Source organism: Triturus cristatus, chromosome 3_2, assembly GCF_964204655.1.
Source record: "Triturus cristatus chromosome 3_2, aTriCri1.1, whole genome shotgun sequence".
Classification (NCBI taxonomy): Eukaryota; Metazoa; Chordata; class Amphibia; order Caudata; family Salamandridae; genus Triturus; species Triturus cristatus.
Window position 1 is genome coordinate 1,100,180,295 of NC_140584.1, and position 22,711 is coordinate 1,100,203,005.

At 45.0% G+C, this 22,711-nt stretch overlaps 1 protein-coding gene across 2 annotated transcripts in view; it reads left to right on the top strand.

Moving 5' to 3' along the window:
* Positions 1-22,711, top strand: part of SMTNL2 (smoothelin like 2) — a 330,693-nt gene that overhangs the window by 182,632 nt on the left and 125,350 nt on the right. For both annotated transcript variants that reach the window (XM_085649882.1, XM_085649883.1), the window contains exons 3-4: positions 13,167-13,409; positions 19,806-19,868. In XM_085649882.1, coding sequence (XP_085506008.1) covers positions 13,167-13,409; positions 19,806-19,868 — 306 coding nt within the window. The remainder of the gene's footprint in view (positions 1-13,166; positions 13,410-19,805; positions 19,869-22,711) is intronic.

Here is a 22,711-nt window from a genome sequence, read left to right on the forward strand (position 1 = left end):
TGGGGTTCTAGGAGCTAGCAGCCTCCAATACTAAATATTTACCACAAAAGAGCTGCTCCTAGTGTGATAACCCAAACGAGTTACAAGAACGTCGTGAGTGTGGGCATCTCACAAAAAGTTACGGACTGGTCTCACACACCACCTGGTGTCATGCTTCATCATTGACCAGTCCTCGCCCTCCAAAACCTTCGTTTGATGGAGGGCGGGCATACACTGGATGACAAGGATGCACTTCTAAGTGACTAAGTGGGGGCCCGTGAATATGTGAGTGGGGTTAAAAATCATTCTAGTAGTCAGAGGCGTTTTTAATGTGAAATGAAAACTACATGATATTAAAATGTAAATGTGACGGTGATTGGGGTAGTTAGTGTCCCCTATCGTCTAGTGAATGGTCGACATGTTTCTGCCCAAGCGGCCCAATTGGGTCCATGGCATTCATCAGGACCTAGAGATGAGAAAGGGGCTCCGTTCTTACCAAATGTTGGTAAGATGTTACCACTGTGTGAGTGTGGCGTTGGTCACACTTCACTGTTTTTAACTGCTTCCAATGGTGAAGTCCTAATTGAATGGACAACTTGTCCCATGGGGGAAGGGGCGGAGGGAATCCACAGTTTTTGTCTCCTTATGACATGTGATGGATGCGTCCCGAATCCTGTACGTCCGCTCCGTACAGGATTCGGGACGCATCCATCACATGTCATAAGGAGACAAAAACTGTGGATTCCCTCCGCCCCTTCCCCCATGGGACAAGTTGTCCATTCAATTAGGACTTCACCATTGGAAGCAGTTAAAAACAGTGAAGTGTGACCAACGCCACACTCACACAGTGGTAACATCTTACCAACATTTGGTAAGAACGGAGCCCCTTTCTCATCTCTAGGTCCTGATGAATGCCATGGACCCAATTGGGCCGCTTGGGCAGAAACATGTCGACCATTCACTAGACGATAGGGGACACTAACTACCCCAATCACCGTCACATTTACATTTTAATATCATGTAGTTTTCATTTCACATTAAAAACGCCTCTGACTACTAGAATGATTTTTAACCCCACTCACATATTCACGGGCCCCCACTTAGTCACTTAGAAGTGCATCCTTGTCGTCAAGTGTATGCCCGCCCTCCATCAAACGAAGGTTTTGGAGGGCGAGGACTGGTCAATGATGAAGCATGACACCAGGTGGTGTGTGAGACCAGTCCGTAACTTTTTGTGAGATGCCCACACTCACGACGTTCTTGTAACTCGTTTGGGTTATCACACTAGGAGCAGCTCTTTTGTGGTAAATATCTCCTGAAGCTTACCTTAGAATGTTGACATACCGCTTGCCAGAGCGAGAGCGGTTGGCCTGAATAAAGCAGTTAATCCTACTCCTCGGTTCTACTTTGATTATTACAATCAGAATACACTTCATTTGATTTCCTAGAAAAAATACTTTTTCCTAGCAACCCCTCGCCCACCAGGGTGGCATGCTTCATCATTGGGGTTCTTCCCAATCCTCTACTGATTGAGGCGGGCTGAGACTAGCAGTTACGCTAGAGCACTTATTGGTAGAGACTAAGTGAAGTGAAGGGGAGTGGAATAAAGTAAAAATTATAAATACCTAACTAGTGGAACACTTTTTTTTATTCTCGCCCCTACTTGGTAAGATTAAAATCGGGGGTTGTTACTGGGACAGACAAACACCATAATGAGTCTGCCTATCTCAGTAATGGATAGCTAACCTGTTTCGAGACGTTCCCCTATTGGCTCTTCATCAGGACTCAACGGGGACCAGCCCCGTGTGTACCACTCCTAACCAATCCTGTAATAAGGACACACGTGCACACTTACTGCGCATGCACTATGTATAGATAAGGTTTGTAATAAGGTATGCCGTATGGTTTGTAAATGAGATCTGTAATTACAAAAGCAGAGAACATTAAAACAGCCTGTCAGCCGCGCTGGCAGGTCACAGTAGTTCATCTTGTACCATACATCTACAAGACCAGTATATCGTGGGTGGCCCTAACATCTAACCAAGTGTTCACTTCTTAGTGTGTAAAACAGTGGGCACACAACATTGATAATGACATCAACTGACTCGTGAGACGTGACCCAACAAGACTTCGCATCACACAACGTATAACAATTAGTAAGTAGTATGCTTCATAACCTACTTATAAAACGCTATGCTAAGGCGTCATGGTTGAAAACCAGGGTCGAGGGGCTTATAGTCAAACCCTGTTTTGAGGAAAAAAGGAATGTCGATCAGAAAGATGCCGTTGGTAGTGCAACTTCCTTAGTACCGGTTGCCACCCGTTTATAAACATCTTGACTGGCAGGGACCAACACCCCGTCACTTACTACTGCAAAGCCTCCTCGTGTCAATGCACCTATTTGTAGCCCTGGGGATCGCTATTAACAAGCTGCGTGTAACCACTGTACCGCGTATTACTCAAAATGGCTGCCAGACGTGGCGTCGCTTCGGCGCCATATTGCAAGGATGAATTTAAACAAAAAACTCACTGAACAGCTACGTTTGTGCCTATTACTATTTGGTTCCTTATTCAGTTCTGTAAAAGGAAGGTTGGTATTAAAAGGAAGGTTGATATTAAAATGGTAGTGATAATTTTGAAATGGAGCTAATAAGGTGACTGATCGGGGTGGTCTGAACCCTTCTTTGGTCAGTATACAGGTGGTGTCTGGCTGTACCTTATTAATTTTGATCATTTTAAAAACGTCTTCCCAGCCTACCCCAATGATCCAATTACCCCAGACAAGTAATGGTGTAGAACCCTACTACGAGGACTAGTGGTGTATCATCTAGTGTAGTGGGTTCGTGCTATCTAGTTCACTTGGAGATTTAAGAACACACCCTGCTGTTTCATGATCTTACGTTAATGGGTGGCAACACCAGGATACCCATATATTTTTCATGTGCCCATTGTGCATTCTCCTTACTGCATTAGGCCCAGGGACGTAGCTCAAAAGGCCCCAAGGGATGTTATCATTCAATACCATGGTATCTGTGCAGAGTTTAAACACCCAACGCTGTTCTTTCTCAAGGAGTTTGTGTTCTAAATTGTCCCCATGGTATAGGTGTTCTAGGATCACCCACCTCAGGTTGTTGGGGGTATGGTTTTGTTCCACGTAGTGGGATGACATTTTCGTGGTAATACGTTTGCAGCGCACATTGCTACGGTGTTCGCACATCCTGGTGCTCACTTTCCTTTTTAACTTGCGCAGTTCCCAGCTCATGCCGTTGTTGAAGGACAGTCTTTGTGATGGCCGTGAGGTGGCACACACTGCAGTTACCGCAGGGATAGTGGCCTGTAGGTGGCGCGCCCAATGTGATCTGGTTTCTTTCCTTGGTGGCATCCGATTTCGGGCGGGTTTGGACAAGTATGTCCCTTAAAATACTCTCCCCTCCTGTGGGAGAAAATCGGTGTCAGGATGTTGAGTTGTCCACTATTCACATCCACTATCCAGCGGTTCACCCACCCCCTCACTCTTGAAACCTCTTTGGTAAAGATTGACAGGGCTGCAGTAGGTTGCAGAATAGTCCTCTGCTGTCAACCGGTTTTAGATTGTGACAATATGCCAGATTTGAAGACCCATTTCAGTGGAGGCGCAAGTATGCCTTTCTCAAACAGCTTTGCTGCTGGGCTCATGATTGCAGTCAGCCCAACTTTCTCCAGATCAGGCCTTTTCTCATGCAACATTATCACTCCTTCCACTCACGTGCCAATGAATCTGCTTTTATAAGGGATAAAGTACACCCTACTGAACATTATAAGTATATTGCAAGTCACTGAGGAGTTCCATGATGATCCAGAAAAACGAGGCAGAAGGCAGACTTATTTATAAGGTTATGGATCTGAGTTGACTAGCGATATCCTTAACATGTACAAAAGGGGGCATTGTATTCCTTATAACTAGGGCTCACAGTTTTATGGTATTGTTTTTTTTACAAAAATAAAGCTGAAACTGGTATATTGCCACATTTATTTAACTAATAAATATGGAGACCTGCTTGAATGCATGCCCAGTTTCAGTGATATGAACACCGGCAGAAGATAAATCAATGCACTTATATTAAAATATACACATTTCAGTATCAGCCGTGTGCATATCTACTGCTGTTTAAGCCTCTCTACTAAATTTCCTTTTTTTTTTTTTTTTTTTTTGTAACACCCTTACCTATCAATCTACACAGGTATTGGCCTGGCAGTCATGGCAAAGTGTATTTAGAATCACTCAAAAAGCACCCATTTTCGTTTTTATCCACATTTAAAAATAAATACTGACAAGAAAACATATGGTTTTCTGTTTATCTGTAAAATTCAGTGAAAACAGGGAGCCTTACTTATAATACATGGTAACAACATCACTTTTCCCACAAACTACTTAAGTCCTTGGTGCGCAGCTCTTTCATATGAAGGATGCAAACACAAAGTATAAAAATAGAATTCCTAGTTCACAATTAAAGGACTCACAAAGGCAATTCGATATTTGACAAGAGAAGCCAGTTTTTACCCAAACAATAATAGAAAAAAAGTGCGTAGCAAAATGCAGAAATAGTTGAATTCTTCTATAATTACCGAAGAAATTAAAAAAAATAATGTGTTGCTATAAATATCTAGTTTCCACTTGTCACCATACACCTAGAAAAATAGAGCAGACAAAAGAAAAGCAATGTTTTATTTTCCTTCTTTAAACAATTGCTTTTATTATGCTATGTGACTTGACTTGCCTTTCCACTTGGCTGCTGGCACTGCCACCCGGCATTGTAACATCCACACTCAACTGTAATTACTTAATACAGTTTAGTTATGATGCCATTTCTTTATAGTAGGTGACTGCATGCTTTAATTATAAACCGTTTTTTATACAGGGATTGCAGAACCCCATGTATTATAATTTACTTAAGACTGGTTGCACAATTGATGCCTACCCACCACCCCATGTGGAACGAGTTGAGTGCCATACTTGAAAGACCATCAGAACCTATGGTTTGAGATAGTCATAGACACTCAATGAGTCTTAGTAGTGGAAATCCACGACCGGTATTCCATTCAAATTGACACCCAATGTATTGACTTTCCTGTGCAAATTCCTCAAGTATTTACCACAGCAACCTGGACCCATGGCTCTCTCTAAGCCACACTTGTGGTCTTAAGGCTGCCACTTTCCAAACACTATCCTACTGCTGATTCACGTGGCCTGAACATTTAGCATGAGTCAACGTAGGTGACCTTTTTTCTTATTAGTGATTCTGATTTATGCTGTTGACTTCAGTACCACATGAATGGTTACCTGCACCTTAGGCTGTGGAAGCTGCCCACCGGCTTTCATTGCGTAGACTCTGTCCAGACTGGGACCCCTCATTCCCTCTGGAGTGCCCAAGGCACATATGCGACTTGTCTGTGCACATAAGAAGTACTCGTCCTAGGGGTTTGGGTTGCCATTAATACAGCTGTAGCCAGTGCTAGCAGCTGTTTCGCCCCATTCCCTCCCCCCCCCCCCATGCTGAGCTTCCCTGCACAGGCTATTGCACAAAGTTGGTGCTTGGATTTATTTATTTTATTTAACAGCATTTTATATAGCACGAACTTGACACGAATCGGGTATCAGAGCACTTTACATAGCATCAGTTGCATTACATGAGGTCACATTCATTTTTGTTAGGCACGGGGAGATTAAGTGATTTGCCCAGAATCACAGGATATTCAGCGTCCTTGCAGAGACTCAAACCCAGTTCCCCAGATTCGAGGTCGGCGCCCTAGCCGTTAGGCCAACTTCTCTCCCCAAGGATTGGATCGACAAATCAACTGCAACTTAAATGAAGCATAGAGAAACGGTCAGCACACTGATTTGACACGTATGTGCAGGATGGCTGACACCTGCAAGAAGAAACACTTAAGAGGCACATAAGCCTGGCATCAGCTGCTATTTTGATATAAGCTGACCATTGAAGACTGAATCAGTTTATCTTTATTCACAGTGTGCCAGCATAGAGGAAGGAAATTGAACATGCGCATGATTCTGCTGCTGTCCTCCCTTAAATCTAAGCTAGACTCTAGGATGGAGGAGAAAAGTCTGCCTTTGCTTGGTCCCAAGGATGTAGACTCCTCTGCGTTCTGGGGAATGTCATTCCTGATCTAATGACCGTGATGTAAACAAACATGAAGAAGAAAACAAGTTACTTATCTGTAACTTTGGTTTTCCAATATTGGAAACTTTCATAGATTTCCATGCTTGAATCATTCCCCGTCATCGAGATGGGAGTCCCCGGTATACAGAAAATAGCAAAAGATACCATTGCAAAAAAATAAACTAGGCTTAGGCCCATTCTAGTTTTGTAACATATCCACCTCTTTAGATAAAAGAGACCAAATAAAATGAACAACCAATCAGATTAGCCTCACCCTCTAGAACCTTACTGAGAGAACCTCAGACCCTCAGATTTTCTACCGCACGTTGTGCAAGGGAGTCTCCACTGAGCTCTGCTCAGTTTTTTCCTGTCAACCGTATTCCTACACTTTTTCACCAGTTTTTCTACAAGACCTGCTTAGACTACGTGTCAATATGTCTAACAAGGAGAAGAAAGCCCTCTTTAAAGCGTGTGCAAGCTGTACTAAGAAGAGACTTTGTGGAGGACAAGCACAAGGATTGCATTTACTGTCTGTACCCAGACCATAAGGCAGCAGACTGTAAGATATGCCGGACCTTCTCAACGAAAAGTTTGCGAGACCGAGAGGGGCGTCTCTTGACCTGGCTCCAGAAGCTTAAGTCAAGGAAGGAGCCAGTCTCCAGTGATAATGATGAGGCCTCCACCGCTTCATCTTCTAGGAGGTTTGTGAAAAGGGGAAGGTCTTCTCCTTCACCTTCTAAAGACCGTCCCAGCAAAGCCTTGAAAAATACCTCTCGTAGGTCTGAAAGGTGTGGTCGTAGCAAATCTCCTCACCGAGGTGTAAAGGAGAGGGAAGGACTATCAGCAGGAGTGACATCAGAAAGTCCAGCTCAGTTCCTCCATCTTCTATGGCAGCTCCAAAAGCCTTCAAAAAGCCCTCTTCTGTCTCTTCTGACAAGCCTGTGAAGAAAATTCACTCATAGACGATGTCAACGACTCCATCAATGAAGACTTCAAAGGTACAGTCAAAGTCCTCGTCTCCTTCAGTTCTGACTCCATCGACGGGCTCGTCGACGGTGATTTCCTAGTCGCCTACACTGCATGGTTCAGTGTCTACGGCATCCACGCCGGTTGTGGGATCCGCAGTGGTGGCAACTCTGTCGTCGACTGTCGCATAGACTACTTCGGCGTTGACAAGAATGAAGGCGGTGGTGACTACGGCAACCACGTCTACCACGACGACGACAGCATCTGCTGCAGTAGTGACTACTATCTGGACGACTGTACCGTCAATGGCGTTCATGTCTTCGTCGACGATCCTCACTTCATCGTCGATGACCTCGTCGACCTGCACTCCTCCTTGAAGAGGAGGGATCTGAGGAGGATGACGGGCCGTATGGATATGCGAATAGCCCGTATCAGTTGCATGTTGAGTGCCAGGACACAGACTCTGAGGAAGAATACGTGGTGGAGCAGCAGTATGATCCTCCCATAGATTTTCAAGAGGTCTACCAGCAACAGATGGTCTCTATGCCTTCCTCCCTACTAACAGATTTACAATTTATGCTTTCGGACTATAGACGAAGATTCCCTACACAATCTCTGGCTCCGGTTGGGGTGCCTCCACCACTGCCTGTGGCTCCAATCGTCCCTCTCATCCAGGATGATACCTCTGATGAGGACCAAGGCAGCGTCCCTCTTCCAGATCCAGACACGGAGTGGAATGACTATCATTCCTGATCCAGCTTCGCCTTCACCTGCGCCAGAGGATTCTCCCCCTGGATACATAAAGGGTTTCCATAATTTGATGGAAAGGGCTGCTAAGAGATTCAAACTGCCCATGCACATGGTGCAGTCCGAATGTTTCCTATATGACTTCAAAGAGCCTTACAGAAAATCATTTCGGACCATTCCTTTAGTTGGTCATGTCTGGGCAGAGGGTCTAAAGGTGATGAGAAGTCCAGCCACGGTAATTCCAGTACTGCCTCCCCTTGAAAAGAAATATAAGGCTCCTGAGGATAGCCCGGCCGGCCTGGTCAGTCAGCCTAAACCGGACTCTGTCATCTCCCAGGCAGCCCAAAGAAAGTCCAAAAATCTTTCAGCTCCCCTCATGACACCTCCAGATAAAGAGGGCAGACGCCTCGATAACGCCGGCAAGAGGTTTTCCTCCATGTCCAGCCTGATGGTCAGGGTTGCAAACGCCTTAGCAATACGTGGTCGCTACGATCGTCTGATGTGGTTCGACCTTTCCCTCTATCTGGATCAATTTCTGGAAGATGCGAGAGTGGAGGCTAAAGATTCTTCAAAAAGGTGAGAAGACCTCTTCAGAGGTCATTGACTGTGCAATGGACATTGCAACGACTGTGTTCCGCTCCTGAGCGGGTGCTGCTGTCCTTTGTCGCCAAGGCTGCCTTTGAGCTACATGGTTTCGTCCAGAGGTCCAAAACAAAATCTTGGATCTTCCCTCCGATGGGGAGGTGCTCTTTGGGAAGCACATTGATGATGCGCTCTAGGACATTAAGACACGGAGACCACAAAATCCTTAGGGACGCTGCAATACCGCAAGGTCCCCTTTCGTGGGGCCAGAGGCCTTCCTACCTACAGAGGAGGATACCAGCAACAAAAGTATTCTTCATATGCATCAGCCTCTCAATCTTACCACCCACAAATTAACCAGCGGCAGGGTCAATCATCCTCTTTCTCTAGATCTAACAACAAAGGACGACAAGGACGCAAGGGGAAGGACTCCTCTATGCGTCAATAGCGGCTTGCTCACTCTAACTACTGTCCCTTCTCCTCCTGTAACACCAGTGGGAGGCAGAATCTCACAGTACTTCCACAACTGGCGGCAAATAACATCGGATCGTTGGGTTCTGAAAATCATTCAATACGGCCATACTCTGGAGTTTGTCCATGCACTGTCTCCCAAGCCCCCTCGAGCCACAGAGTCATAACCTCTTCGTCTTCTACGTTTGGAAGTCCATCAGATGCTCCTGAAAGGGGCGATAGAGCTGTTTCCTCTCTCACCGGGGAGAGGGCTTCTACTCCTGGTTCTTCCTGGTTCGGAAGACCTTAGGGGTTGAGCTCCCTCAGATCTAGAATGCCACTTCTCTATCTCATCAAACAGTAGTTTTGAATGGTTTCCTTGCAGGACATCCTTTGACTCCTCAATTCAGGAGATTACATGGCCATATTGGATCTAGAGGAGACATACTTTCATGTACCCATCTATCCATCCCACAGGAAGTTCCCTCGCTTCACAGTAGCCGAGAGCCACTTTCAGTTCAAGGTCCTGCCATTTGGACTCCAATCTGCTCCGCGGATCTTTACACAGGTAAAGCTCCCATGGTAGCTTTTCTGCAAAAGTAACAGCATCAGATTTTCCCTTACCTGGACGACTGGTTGCTAAAGGCTTCTTCCAAGCACGCGGCAGAGGAATCAATCGCGACGTGCACACACCTTTTCGTCAATCTGGGTCTTACTCTCAACACGGAAAAGTCAACTCTGTGTCCATCCAGAACAGCCTGGTTCCTGGGAGCCATTCTGGAGACGTCCCTCAACAAAGCCTTTCCGACCCTGGAGAGACGAGAAAAGCTGATGGTCATGGCCTGTCTACTTATAAGAAGGCAGTCACTTTCAGTTCGCCTCTACAAGTCCCTCCTAGGGTCTATTGCTTCCTGCATTCCTCTAATTCCTCACTGCAGGTTATGGATGTGCCCTCTCCAGGAGGAGCTAGACTTGCAGTGGCACCAAGTGGACGGGTGCTTCGAGGTCAAGATTTTCGTTACCGTGTCCATGAGGGACGCCGCATCATAGTGGATGAACGAGGAAAACATTTCTCAGGGCCTCTCCTTCAGGGTCACCCCAGCTCCTCAAGTAATAACTACGGTCGTGTCGCTGGAGGGCTGGGGAGCGGTCTTGCAAGACCATCACGTAAGCGGCCGTTGGCTACCCCAACATCGTCTTCTACATATCAATCTGCTGGAGCTCAGAGCGATTCGCCTGGCCTTACAGGCTTTTCTCCCATGGATAGAGCAGTCTGCAGTCCTGATACGAACGAACAATACAACAGCCATGCATTACATAAACCAAGAGGGCGGTATCAGGTCTCGTCTTTTGTCAAAAGAAGCTCAGACAATCTGTGAATGGGCGATTCAGCATGGGATATCGCTAAAAGTGAAGCATCTTCCGGGTGTTCTCAATGAGACAGCAGACACACTGAGCAGACTGAAATCAGTCAGCCACAAATGGGAACTGGACCAGTCCACTCTGGAGCAGGTTTTTCGCCTATAGGGCAGGCTGTCCATAGACCTCTTTGCCATGCCGGTGAACAAGAAATGCCGATTCTACGCAAGCAGGCTTCACCATCCGAGATCATTGGGAATGCGCTGTCGATGGCCTGGTCAGGCGCCTTTGTCTATGCTTTACCCCCATTCCGCTGAGCCCCAGACTTCCCAGGAAGCTCAAGGCGGAGCCTTGCAAGATGATTTCGATAGCTCCCGCGTGGCCCTGCCAATTTTGGTTCACAGAGCTGCATCTCCTCTCCCTGGAGCCTCCACTTCCTTTGCAGCTAATTCCTTTGCTACTGACAATGTTCCAGGGCCAAGTCTGGCACCCGGATCCTCGGTCCCTGCAGTTATCGGCATGGCTCCTGAGCACCGAGAATTTCTTGGATTGACCTTTTCGGCAGAATGTAGAGACGTACTTTCTCAGGCACGGGTTCCAAGTACCAACAAAACAAAAGTGGAAGCGTTTCTGCCTTTGGTGCCAGCAGGAGAGCATTTATCCTCTTTCTTCTGCACCCCATGAAGTTCTTCCTTACATTCTTTCGTTCGCGAAAGCAGGGCTGGCTCACTCATCCATCAAAGTTCATCTTGCTGCCATCTCTCACTTCAGACGCACTTCTTCTGGTCCTTCCCTCTGGTCGGCAAGGATAATTAAACAGTTTCTCAAGGGCCTTTTTAGAGTTTTCCCTCCAGTCAAGCCTCCGCCGCCTCTTTGGCACCTTTAATTTGGTTCTCACCCAGCTCATGAAGCATCCATTTAAGCCTATTCATCGGGTGGACTTGAAATTCCTCTCATGGAAGGTGGCTCTTCTGCTAGCCTTAACTTCGGCTAGGAGAGTAGGTGAATTACAGGCACTCGCCATTCGGGAACCTTTTCTCCAATTTTTAAAAAGGGGACAGTGATACTCCGTACCAACCCAAAGTTCATACCGAAAGTGCCTTCAGACTTTCATTTGAATGAGCCGGTCATAATCAAAACTTTTCCCCTCAACCTACTACTCCAGAAGGGAAAGCACTCCATTCATTGGACATTCAGCGGTGCTTAAAATTCTTTCTTCAACGTACTAAGGACTTCAGGAAGTCACCTCAGCTCTTTGTGGCTTTCAGCGCCCCTTGTAAGGGTTTTCCCCTTTCCAAGCATTGGATTGATCATTGGATTACCAGCGCTATCCAGTATTGTCACCGAGCAGTGGGCAAGCCCCTTGAAGGTCTGGTCCGTGCTCACTCCACGAGGACAGTTTCTTCTTCGACAGCCCTCTTTGCCGGAGTTCCTATCCGGGAGATCTGCAGAGCAGCAACCTGGAGCAATACTCATACATTTACAAGACATTAGTGCCTGGATTTTTCATCGCAGAGTGACAGGCATACCTGAGGAACCTTTTTCATTCAGTTGTGAGCTTTTCCCTTTCAACCCTCCTTCCGTCTTTCTGTTTAAGCTATCTGCACATTTATTTTTTGAAGTTCATTTTCTTGTTTCTTCCTTTTTCCTTCTGTTTACAAATGTGTTTATATACCATTGACTTTGTGATTATGGTGAATTGGCTACTTCTCTTTTCTAGCCTACACCTAGTAATGTCTCATGACTTTCGGATTTAATAATTAATGATGGATAAATAATTAATCAAGGTTCAAAAAATGTGCTCATAACTGCTAGCTACTCTAATTCAAGCATGGGAATCTATTTTATATATACACCGGGGACTCCCATCTCGACGACTGGGAATGATTCAAGCATGGGAATCCATGAAAGTTTCCAATACTGGAGAACCAAAGTTACAGGTAAGTAACTTGTTTTCTTCTTCACGTGTGTTTACATCGCGGTCATTAGATCAAAAGTGCCAGTACAGCCACAAAACTTGCATCAGTATTCATGTCTCTCAAACGGCACAGTGGTAACTTGCAGTGGTGGCCAGTAATTATGGCAAGGAGGGGTGCGGGTTGTCTACACATGCACACATATGCACTAACACACCCGTGCATTCACAAAAATGCACACACACACTCGCACACACTCGCAATAAATTCATACATTTACACATACATGCACCAAACATTCAAAACCTAAAACTTACCAGCCATGCAGCTCCCGGAGACAAAAGCCTTCGATCTTCCCTCATTGGCGGAACTAAGGTCAGCCAATGAGGGGAAGCAGCGGTCCCTTACTCACCACACTCTGTGACCAAGTGCCATTGACACTCGTCCCTGGACACTTCAGGGTTTAAAGCTGAAGCACCCGGGTCCGAGGCGATCACTCGTGTCCCCCTCATCACGAGGGTAAGGCACTTTTATCAGATGGTGAAGGTCACAGCCACAGAGCTGTGAAATCGTTAGCCTGGCGAAGTTCAGCTCAGGCAGCCAGGAGCCTGTGCATATCTAGCTCCTGGATGCCGGGCCTGAACAAGAAGAGTGTTTCAGGTGGACCTTTGCTCACCCGGACAGACACTCTTGTTCCACGGAAAAAGGCGAGGGGGTGTAGCCCCTCTACCCATATGGACAGGCAACAGCTGGTAACTTGTCGTGTAACCAGGATTATTCTTTATAAATACCTTTGCTTACAACTATTCTCCTACTGGCTCCTAGCCATGGTGTGATTCAGAACTATCAGTGGAACTCTTGTGAACATCTGCTCCTGTTTATTACATATGTACTCTTTTATCCTGAACAGTGGCAACTCCAAAGTACCGATAATGGTACTATGTACACACAGTATTGAAATAGGAATAGTACACTTGGAGGTTTTTAAAGTATTTTCTTTATTCTATAGGTCAACTGAAAATGTCCAATGAAGTTGCCACACATGGCCAGACCGGGAGTCTGTCCTCCCAGGATCATTCGCCTACTACAGGCCTGCGCATGCCCCACCTTCCTGTAACCGCAGTCACAAGAGTATCGGAAAAGTTTTCGGCTGAATCGTCCACCTCATTCAGCACCAACTCGTCCAGCAGCCACTTAGGACACAGCAACAAGAACCAAAACGAGGCTGCTACAAAGACTTCAAACCAATCCGGTAAGTTAAGAAATCGAATCCCTTCAGCGTGATCTTCTCTCCCACTCTCACTCCTAATGTAGTTGGGTGGGGGCCACTTGGATGGCGCCTCACGCTGGGGTTTTATCTTGTGTTATATATAGAACAGCTGCTTCATTAAAGCCATTGCTTAATCTGAGCTGATGTGTATGAAAGGTCTGCAGGTGTGTAATATGTTTTAAAAATCTTCAGACATTACCATAAAAGATCTTATTTATCCAGAACACTCCAATCTACTTATTTTTTTACCAAAGGTCAACCGCTATGAGGAACCGGTGATTTTTTTTCTACAATGATATTGACTACCTGAATGTTGCCCTGGTTTCTCTAGCGCAAGTAATTCCCATCACACCCTCAGATGCCATATCTAGTTTTGAGTGTTACAGCAAACAAATGATGGACGGAATGCTGACAATGCAAACATTCTCCCCCAGTCAAAAGATTTGTATTAAATCCATTGTTCTTTTGCCCACTACGCCACCCCAGTTTGGACTTAGCCATATGCAAATCCGTCTTGACCCTGTGCCCCATGGGAACAGTCCAGACAGAAGAAGATGGCGACAATCCCATCGGGCTCCGTTTCTTCACCGCCTTTAAGGTCAATTCAGCTTGCAAATATTACCCGAAAATCACTAAGGTCACTGAGTTTTGTTTTCCCCTTATTTGTACCTCATTTATCTGCTTTTTCTTAAAAAAACCGAAACGCTCTTATTCAGCTGATCACCAGCCATCAGCCCAAAATTGCTAGTTTCGGTTTCAGTGTATGCCTCTCAAAAACCCAGTATTTCAATATGAAACCACCCTCCCTGCACCTCTCAAAGGGAGGGCATGTATTAAGAGCTCACAGACATTAAGAAGATTCCACTGTGCGACAATCAGAAAACCTATAATTTGCAGTGTATATAAGCGACAGTATAAATAGGCGACATATGGCCACTAGCATTTAGTGCCAGGACATTATTTTGATGATAGTGCACTATAAGAATATTTTAAATAAATTAATAAATAAATAGTGTGATCTGAGGACCAAAAAGCCAGTCCCATTAAATAGATTATTAACGTCCAATTGGAAATGGCAAACCATGTTGTGCTACAATAAAAACATGTTGCTAGTAATTGTGGTAGTAAGGTCTCTGAAAGCATAGATCAAGGACTCTAAGGCCTACAACATTTTCTTTACATTGTTTTGTGAAACTAGCGAGTATGTGTTTCCAGGCAACATTTCAGCTCTTATGATGCACGTCGAACAGGGTGGCCCACTGTAGACCCACAAGGACCACACCGAAGCCAGGACTGGTTTTACGTCTATGATCGCCCAGACAGGTTCATGGTTTAAGTTGTGCAAATGTCTCTTGTGAATAGCCTGAAAACTTGGAATGAATACAGCTCTCATGAGCCACCCCCTGAGGTACATGTCTGTGTCGATTTGGATGAATCCACAGGGTGTCTAGCAAGAAAGAGCCAACCATGGAGTGATGGAAGGTTAAACAAGGCACAATCTGATTGATGGACACTATACATACCTTTCTTTTTTCTCTTTTTTTATTTGCTAGTTTGACGCCCATCCATTGCGCCTTTCTGGAACATAGAACATTTGTGTTAGATTGTTTTGAACTTTCTATATGTTCTTTTTTGATGCTGCGGGAAATTGATGCGACTGGTCACGCAAAGGGGTGCATCCCTCCCCTCCGCTCCGCTCCCTCCAACCACGCATCAAGATCTTCCACACTATTCCCATCTCAACCAGGAAAACAGTCACCCAAGCCCTCATCTCCATTTGCCTTGACTACGGAAATGCACTCTACACCAGAACCACCAAACAACTACTCAGCCGCTTCCAGACCATCCCGAACACAGCAGCAAAACTCACCTTCAACCTCCTCAGGAGAAACCACACCGCCTCTACCTCATAGCCCTCTGCTGGCTCCCCGTACAGAAGAGAGAACTCTTCATGGTCCCGACTCACACCTTCAAGGCACTCCACGACTCCGATCCCACCTACATGAACCACCCACTGACGTTCCATTGAACCACAAGGGAACTCCGCTCCACACCCCACATGCGCTGGAACCACTGCAGAGGACATTCCTTCTCCTACTTCGCCGCAAAGTCCTGGAATGACCATCCACTTCACCTACGCACCGGTCCTTCACCGGAAGAATTCAGAAAGAGGCTCAAGACATGGCTCTTCGACCAAGGACGTCCGGGCTTAGTGCCTGTAGCCCCCCAGGGGTGACAAGTCACATTGCATAGTGTCTCATGAACACCACAGCCTCACATTAACACTTGAACTCAAGTGTTGAATCTGCGTATCTCGTGTACAGCTGGAACGTTCTTACTATACTGCGAAATTCTACTGCAAATGTGAAGTCAATACGTTCTACAAAGGCAACCGGTTGGTCACTACTAAAAGTCTGAGCAGAGAGAAATGGGGAGCAACACTAAATGAAGACAACCAGTGAAGCAGGCAAAGCCAGGATATGTAATTTAGTACCCTCTACAGAAAATGTAGATTCCTGGAGTTGGGTAGCATACTAAAGTGTAAAAAGGGATGGCTGCAATGCATGAATTAATCTCATCTGCTGGTAATGACTCTAGCACACCCCAACCCATCATTATTTTTCACACCATGACACCTCGGTTTCGATCCAGCTATATTCAAATCAGTGTTGACCCTGGTCCAGTGGGAACATCCCAGGCCAGGTCCTTCCGGTATTGGAACACAAGCAACCCAGGACCGTTTCACCCTTATGGGCTCATCAGCCGGGTATAGGTTGGTTCCAGTGAACGTGTGCATGGGACCCACATTTGGGCATATTAGTCCAACTCAGGGTGACATACTAAAGTATACAAAAAGTGATAGATGGAACGCTTGAATTAATCTCAGCCACTGGTAATTACTTGGGGCCGCATTCCAATCACTCATTATTTTATACACCATGCCACATCCGTTTGGACCCAGCTATATGCAAATCAGTCTTGACCCTGCTCCAGTGGAAACAGTCCAGCCCAAACTGCCAAGCCAGTTCCTCCCTGAACTGGAACACATGAAATCCAGGAATGGGCTCATCAGCCAGGTGTGGCTGGGTCCAAAATTAGGTGATATGGTCGGCAAAAAAACAATGGATTGTCTTGCGGCCCGACAGATTGCCTGTGGTTGAAATTAATTTGAGCATTCGATCTATCACTATGTTGTTTTTGGAGTGGGCTAGCAGCTTCCCTGACAAACAAATATAATGAAAATGACCCTAACCAACATGTAGATTCCTTGTTTCATGACAAACGAAAATTCCTTTTATTTGTTTGAGTTTTATATAGCTCAAACTAGACCCAAAGGTATCCCAGCGCTTTACAGGAGCAACAGTTGTGTTACAACAGGACACATTCATTTTTTTTTTTGTGTTCGGTATGGGGAGATTAATTGATTTGCCCAGAATTACAGGATGTTGAGCGTCCCTGCTGAGACTCAAACTCGATTCCCCAGGTTTGAGGTCAACCGCCCTAGCCGTTAGGCCACCCAATCATTGAGCAGCCCCTGGAGGTAGACCTGGAGACTCTCAAGAAACCGATGATTTAAAGATCTGCTTGTGGGATATATGGGGCACGGAGAAGGTATGATTTGAACAACTATGTATCCAGTTTTCATATAAATTATTTACGAGAAACCTGAGCAGCAGAAGACACGTTAGGGATGGGTGTTGTACTTTCCGCCAATCACCCAAAAAATAGATCTGGAAATCGCAAGTTTCTTAGTATTTTCACTCACGTCTTTTGCAACAATGATAATCTAGCTAACAATTGTCACAATAGTCTTCTTTCATGGAACATATGTTAATCCTGCCACAAAGCAGAAATAGGAGATGCTAAACTAGCTTCCTGGCTTCTTAGATGACCTACAAGCGGAATAAAAGGTGGAGGGACTAGTCATAATAAGGGACTTCTACTCATCTGTGACAAATCATGTTACTGAGAATCCTAGATGGCCAATGCAGACCCCCGTCTATCCCTCTCTAAGACGAGATAAAGCTGGTGATTTTGGTTTTGTGCATTACTGCATATCTTGAACATCTGCGGTCTTTCTGGCACTCTCCCAGATGGCCGATCCAGACCCACATCTACCCCCCTCCAAGACGAGATAAATTTGGTTATGATGGCATTGCTTGGGACTGTATATCTTGAACATCGGCTCTCTTTCTGGCACTCCCGCTCGTTCTACTGGTTCTCATATTTCCAGAATAGCATAAAAACACGCAATTATTTTCATGGATTTTTTTTGACAAAATTGAAAACATTGAGATTTTAACTCACCAAGAAAGCGATCTCACAGCATCCTCTTTTGGTTTCTCTTGGGATATCCAAAACTAACAGCTCTGGAAATTAAAAGCCGCCTGTAGTAGAATAATTTCATTGCAATTGTCGCAGTCCGCCAAAGATCCGTTTCTTGCATGGCTTGGGTATCTCTTTGCCAATCCATTGAACACCGAACCCTGTTAGTTTGCTTCCTTTGCCTTGCTATGGCTGAAAACCACGACCTTCAATGAGGCAATTATAGGTCTTGCAAAGAACCTATGCGGCGTGGCCATGGTACCTCTACTCCATGTGACCTCTGCCCTTCATAAATTTGAAGAGGCTAACCTAGCACAGTGTCACATCTTTGGGTTGCTATTCGGGCTTCCTCAGTCTCAAATGTATCTAGAAGAATTTTAGCTGAAACCCCCGGGTACCGATACATAAAGCAAACTTTCTTAAAGTTTGCCATGATTTTAAGGTAGTGCCAGGAGGAACGCTAAAGTCATTGGTTTTACTAGAGCTGCAGAAACCTCGTGCCACAGGCTTTAATTCTAGGCTGTGCCACCATGGGGAAATGACAGAGTGGGAATCACACATTCAGTACAATTCATTCAATAAACTGGTGACTGTGAAAATGAAAACCTTTTGCCATTAAACTGATTTGGTGAGATTGGCGCCAATCCGTGCTCAAGGATGAAAGCACACAGCCATATCTCTTATCTGCAATACCCTATCCTATAAAATACTACTTTGCTCTTTTGAGGTTCGACTTTACAGGAGTTTAGAGAGAACTGGACACATAATATTGGTACCTTATGCTGTAGACTATGCAGATACAAGCTGGAGTCACTGGCAGACCTCGTCTGTGTCCAGCACTGATCCCTTTCAGACTGTTACTTGTAACCCCGGAACTGGACAATGCGGTCAGAAAGTCTGACCTGCGCAGACTCACGCTGGACAGGGCACTTTCTGAACTTAATGAATAAAGTTAGAAGATCACTCTCTTGCTATTGACTGCTGCTCGATAATTTATCTATAATATCCTGTAATGTAGCTTGACTGATTTGGCCAGGTTTGTGGTTCTAATGCATATTTACTTTTTCTTTACTTAAAACTGATAAATTCAGTATTCTTTGTAGAAAAGTTTTTAGCCTGACACTTGAGTGGCTAATGTAACTATTCTAGCTTATTTATGTATGCCGTACCATGTGACTGTTTGCAGATACGTTTTGTAGTTTAAAAAAAAATTTGCAACGGTTTTTATTAATCAGACAAATACTAAGTATTAAATTATTAACATATTAAATTATAATCTGATGTTTTTTGTTGAGAGAATTATTGCAGTTGCCAACAGCAGTAATTACGTCTGTAAGGTTTAGAGGAAAGGTATAATTGCAGACATGGAGTCAAAACCAACTACTGTTTGCACACTTTTGATAACTCCAAATATTCTAGATTTTTTAGGTTAATTGATCACTTCACTATTTCACAACCTGGTGAATGTCTGTTTTATTCACTTTCTATTCATTAGGACAACGTGGTATTCTACATAACATGTCTGTAGATTTGGAATGCCTAAATACCAACAAGAAAGTGATTGCGTCCCTTGGTACCTTCTTGGTTTGGGGGCGAGGGATGTGTGTGGGTTTGGGTGTGTGGGTTTGTTTTGAATCCTGCTGTCCTGAGTTACCAGACCTCAGGTGCTAACACTTAAATTCAAATACTCTAAGTCAGGGGTTCATAGTTGCTCCTAGGTGGCTGGATCTGTACCAGATGTTCAGGATATCCAAGTAAGATACATTTACATGCAGGGAATTGATTTACATAGCCAGTGAAGATTTAGAGAATCTCCCATTGTTTCAGTCTGGGTGGACCAACACTGGTCTCCTAGTCCTTAAAATGAATGTTGGTCTACAGATGGTCAATTAAATACCTGAAAGAGATTGTCCTCATCTCTGCTGCTTGTAGTGTCAAAGAAAGAACACAATTTCTAGACCCTCTTTTCCCCAGTCAAGAAATAGTTAAAAAAAAAAAAAAAGAAAATAATACAAATTGCTCATCTTCAAAATGTCATGTTTTGTTTTTCAGCGAGTGCTGTGAAGACTTGGAGTTCTGGATCCGTGCGAACAATGGGCGTATCCGTAACCTCGGGTGAGCATGGTCATGATTGAGACGTCTCGGCATGAACATAGTTTTATGAAATTGTCAATAGTTTTGTCTCTGGTTTTACAGTGTTTTTATAGATGTATTCAGTTTACCATGGTTTGCCGTACTTTCAGCCACGCCAGTGGCATGAGCTGTGCAGGCGGCTGCGTGGTGATGGGTGGGGTTTTCTTCTTCTGCCATCTCAAACTGTTACATTAGTATGATGTTTTCCCAGCAACACACGGTTGTCTCTTTGCATGCAAGTCAAATATTAGTTTTTCTTTCCTTTAAACTCTATTTACTAGGACATTAATTCTTCAATATCACAGTTCCAAAATATTAAGGCGCCCAACAGAAGTGGTGAATGAGTGCCCACCTGCTGCTCTGGGCCTAAGATCTGCACCAAGTATGAACAAAACAGTAAGGCCATGAGTTAATCCAATGACAATGGCATGACAAAACAACTCTAAATTATGTGAACAGACCTTTAGTACACCCATACTTAACTCCACATCTTCAATGAGCAGACAGATATAGTGAAACAATTTATGAGGTGTTCTGAGGATGTTAAACCAGAAGAATATAGTTTAGCAAGGAACCTTGCTGAATTAATACATTATTTTGTACCATAAAATATCTATAAAACCAAATTAAATCCATACTCTGAATCTCATCTGCTCTCAAAAGTAGCTTTGGTCAAACACTATTCATGCACCATGGCAAGAGACAAGCATGGCTGAATACTGCAAGTAAGGTGGAGCTCAGGTTTTGGATCATTAAAGGGAATTCATTTGAATGAGGTAGCTGGCATGGCCCAGGTTCCAATCATCATAGTGACCAGGTTAGCACTGTAGAGTTCCAGAGGATCTGTGCTGTAAGGAGAGGAGGGCTTGGGTGGCTGTCTTGGTTTGTTGGATGAAGGCGAAGAGTTTTATATGGATGGGAAACTCACTCCAGAGTCAGAGTGAAGACACAAGCCGCTTGTTTCTAGATCGTTTAGAGATTTGGAGATTTTGGACTTCTTCCCTTTAAGGATGTGATTGTCTGTGCTACAGAAGTGCCTAGAGTTGGTCACGGTCTTAGAGTGAATGGTCTTAGAAATGATTCAGTAGGCATGCAGTAGGATGAACATGAAAAGCGCGTGCATATGTAGTTCCCTCATTTTAGGAGACATATGGTAAATTTGACTTTGGTCTCTGATCCAATGAAAAGATGCATTTACAGTAGGGTGCTAGGTGTTTATAAACAAAAGGATCCACCTTAAAAAAGGAGGTACTCAAGAGACCAGACAACAGGGGTAATGGTGAATGAGTGTCCCTAAACGTGGTTGGGCACACTCAGTGTTGTTTAAATACCCCTCACACACCAAGAATGGCCCATGGTGTCATGCTTCATCATTGGGGTCTTCCCGCCCCGCTGCGGGACGGGGCGTGCTACGACCTACGACTACGTGGGAGCACTTTTGATGAAGTACTATGTGTGATGTAAAGGGAGGGTCTATTGTAGTTGTGAAAATGTGTATGTTAAAAAGCAACTGGCCCAGGGAGACAGAAAAAACTTTAATTCGTCCCGGGAGGGCTAGTGCTATTAAAAACAAAAGTGCGGAGTTTGCCTACGTAATGTGTGGTTACTCCTAGTGAGTCAACATGTTTCGATGCTAGGCATCTTCATCAGGACAGGAAAAAGATCCCTCCCAACTTAGAAGCATGTGCTTAGTAAATATACAAACGTGAAAAAAATGCAAAAATGCAACGAGTCTGTCCCTCCCGCGGGAGGGACAGACTTGTAGCTGAGATCGTCAGCCAGGGCACAACTAAGGCTCCATTACGATCCTTCCCGTTCTAGGTTCATGAGGCATTATCCTCATATACATATAAATTTACATACATACGATTGGGTATTGTATAGATGTGCACTATTTATTGCATTTTTTTCAGCCTGCCTGCCATTTACTTGGTTGCTCCGACATTGCTAGCGCTTGGCAGAACAATACAAAATTGTGCAAAATGGTTTGAGAGATAAAGAACAAAGCCAGCGCACCTTATATCTGGGTCAGTTGTAAAACATAAATAATGCATTACCGAGTTTAGTAAGTATTTAGCTTTTTACTATTTTTGTACAATCCTAGACAGCCTTAGCAGCGCCGAGGAAATGCGATTTGCGGCCTACGAACCGACCCCCACTCTCCTCCCCCGCTTCCATCAGTAAACACCTGGCCATTCATTGATGTTGGATCCGACAATGTGAGCTCAATGTGTCTTAAGCACGGCCGAGCTACAATGACATGAGGCACCAGGAAGACCCTTTTAAAAAAGAAAAATGAGCAGGCGTACTACTCACTTAACAGTCCGGTCACGGCCTTCACTGTTCACCAACTCGGCCGAGCTGCAGCCCCACCCCCCACGACTCTTGAGCCAATCCTCGCGCTGCTCCACTGCCATAAACAGCAGGAGAGCAGCACGGGTATTGACTCGGTCGGGGGCTGCCATCTGGAGACTTGGGTGCTCTGGATGTAATCCATCCCGGGCTCCTATCATTGCAGGTAGGCGAGGCATCAAGGGCACATGTCGGGACTGGGCAGAGCAAAGCACCGCCCAACCGACATGCGCACTTCTCAACATTCAAGCTCCGCCCCCTCACCCACGTCAGTCTGACTCCGCCCACCCGCACCTGACTACATTACAAAACGGCAAAGTTCATCCGGGCCATGCCGCACGCTGCTGTGACTAATAAATGGAAATTTAATTGTTTAATATGGGGCAGAGGGGCAACGCCCCCACGCCCTCATAAAGAAACCGTCGCTGCCCACCAGAAGCAGCCTGCTAGCTGCTCAGTCCCATCCACCAATT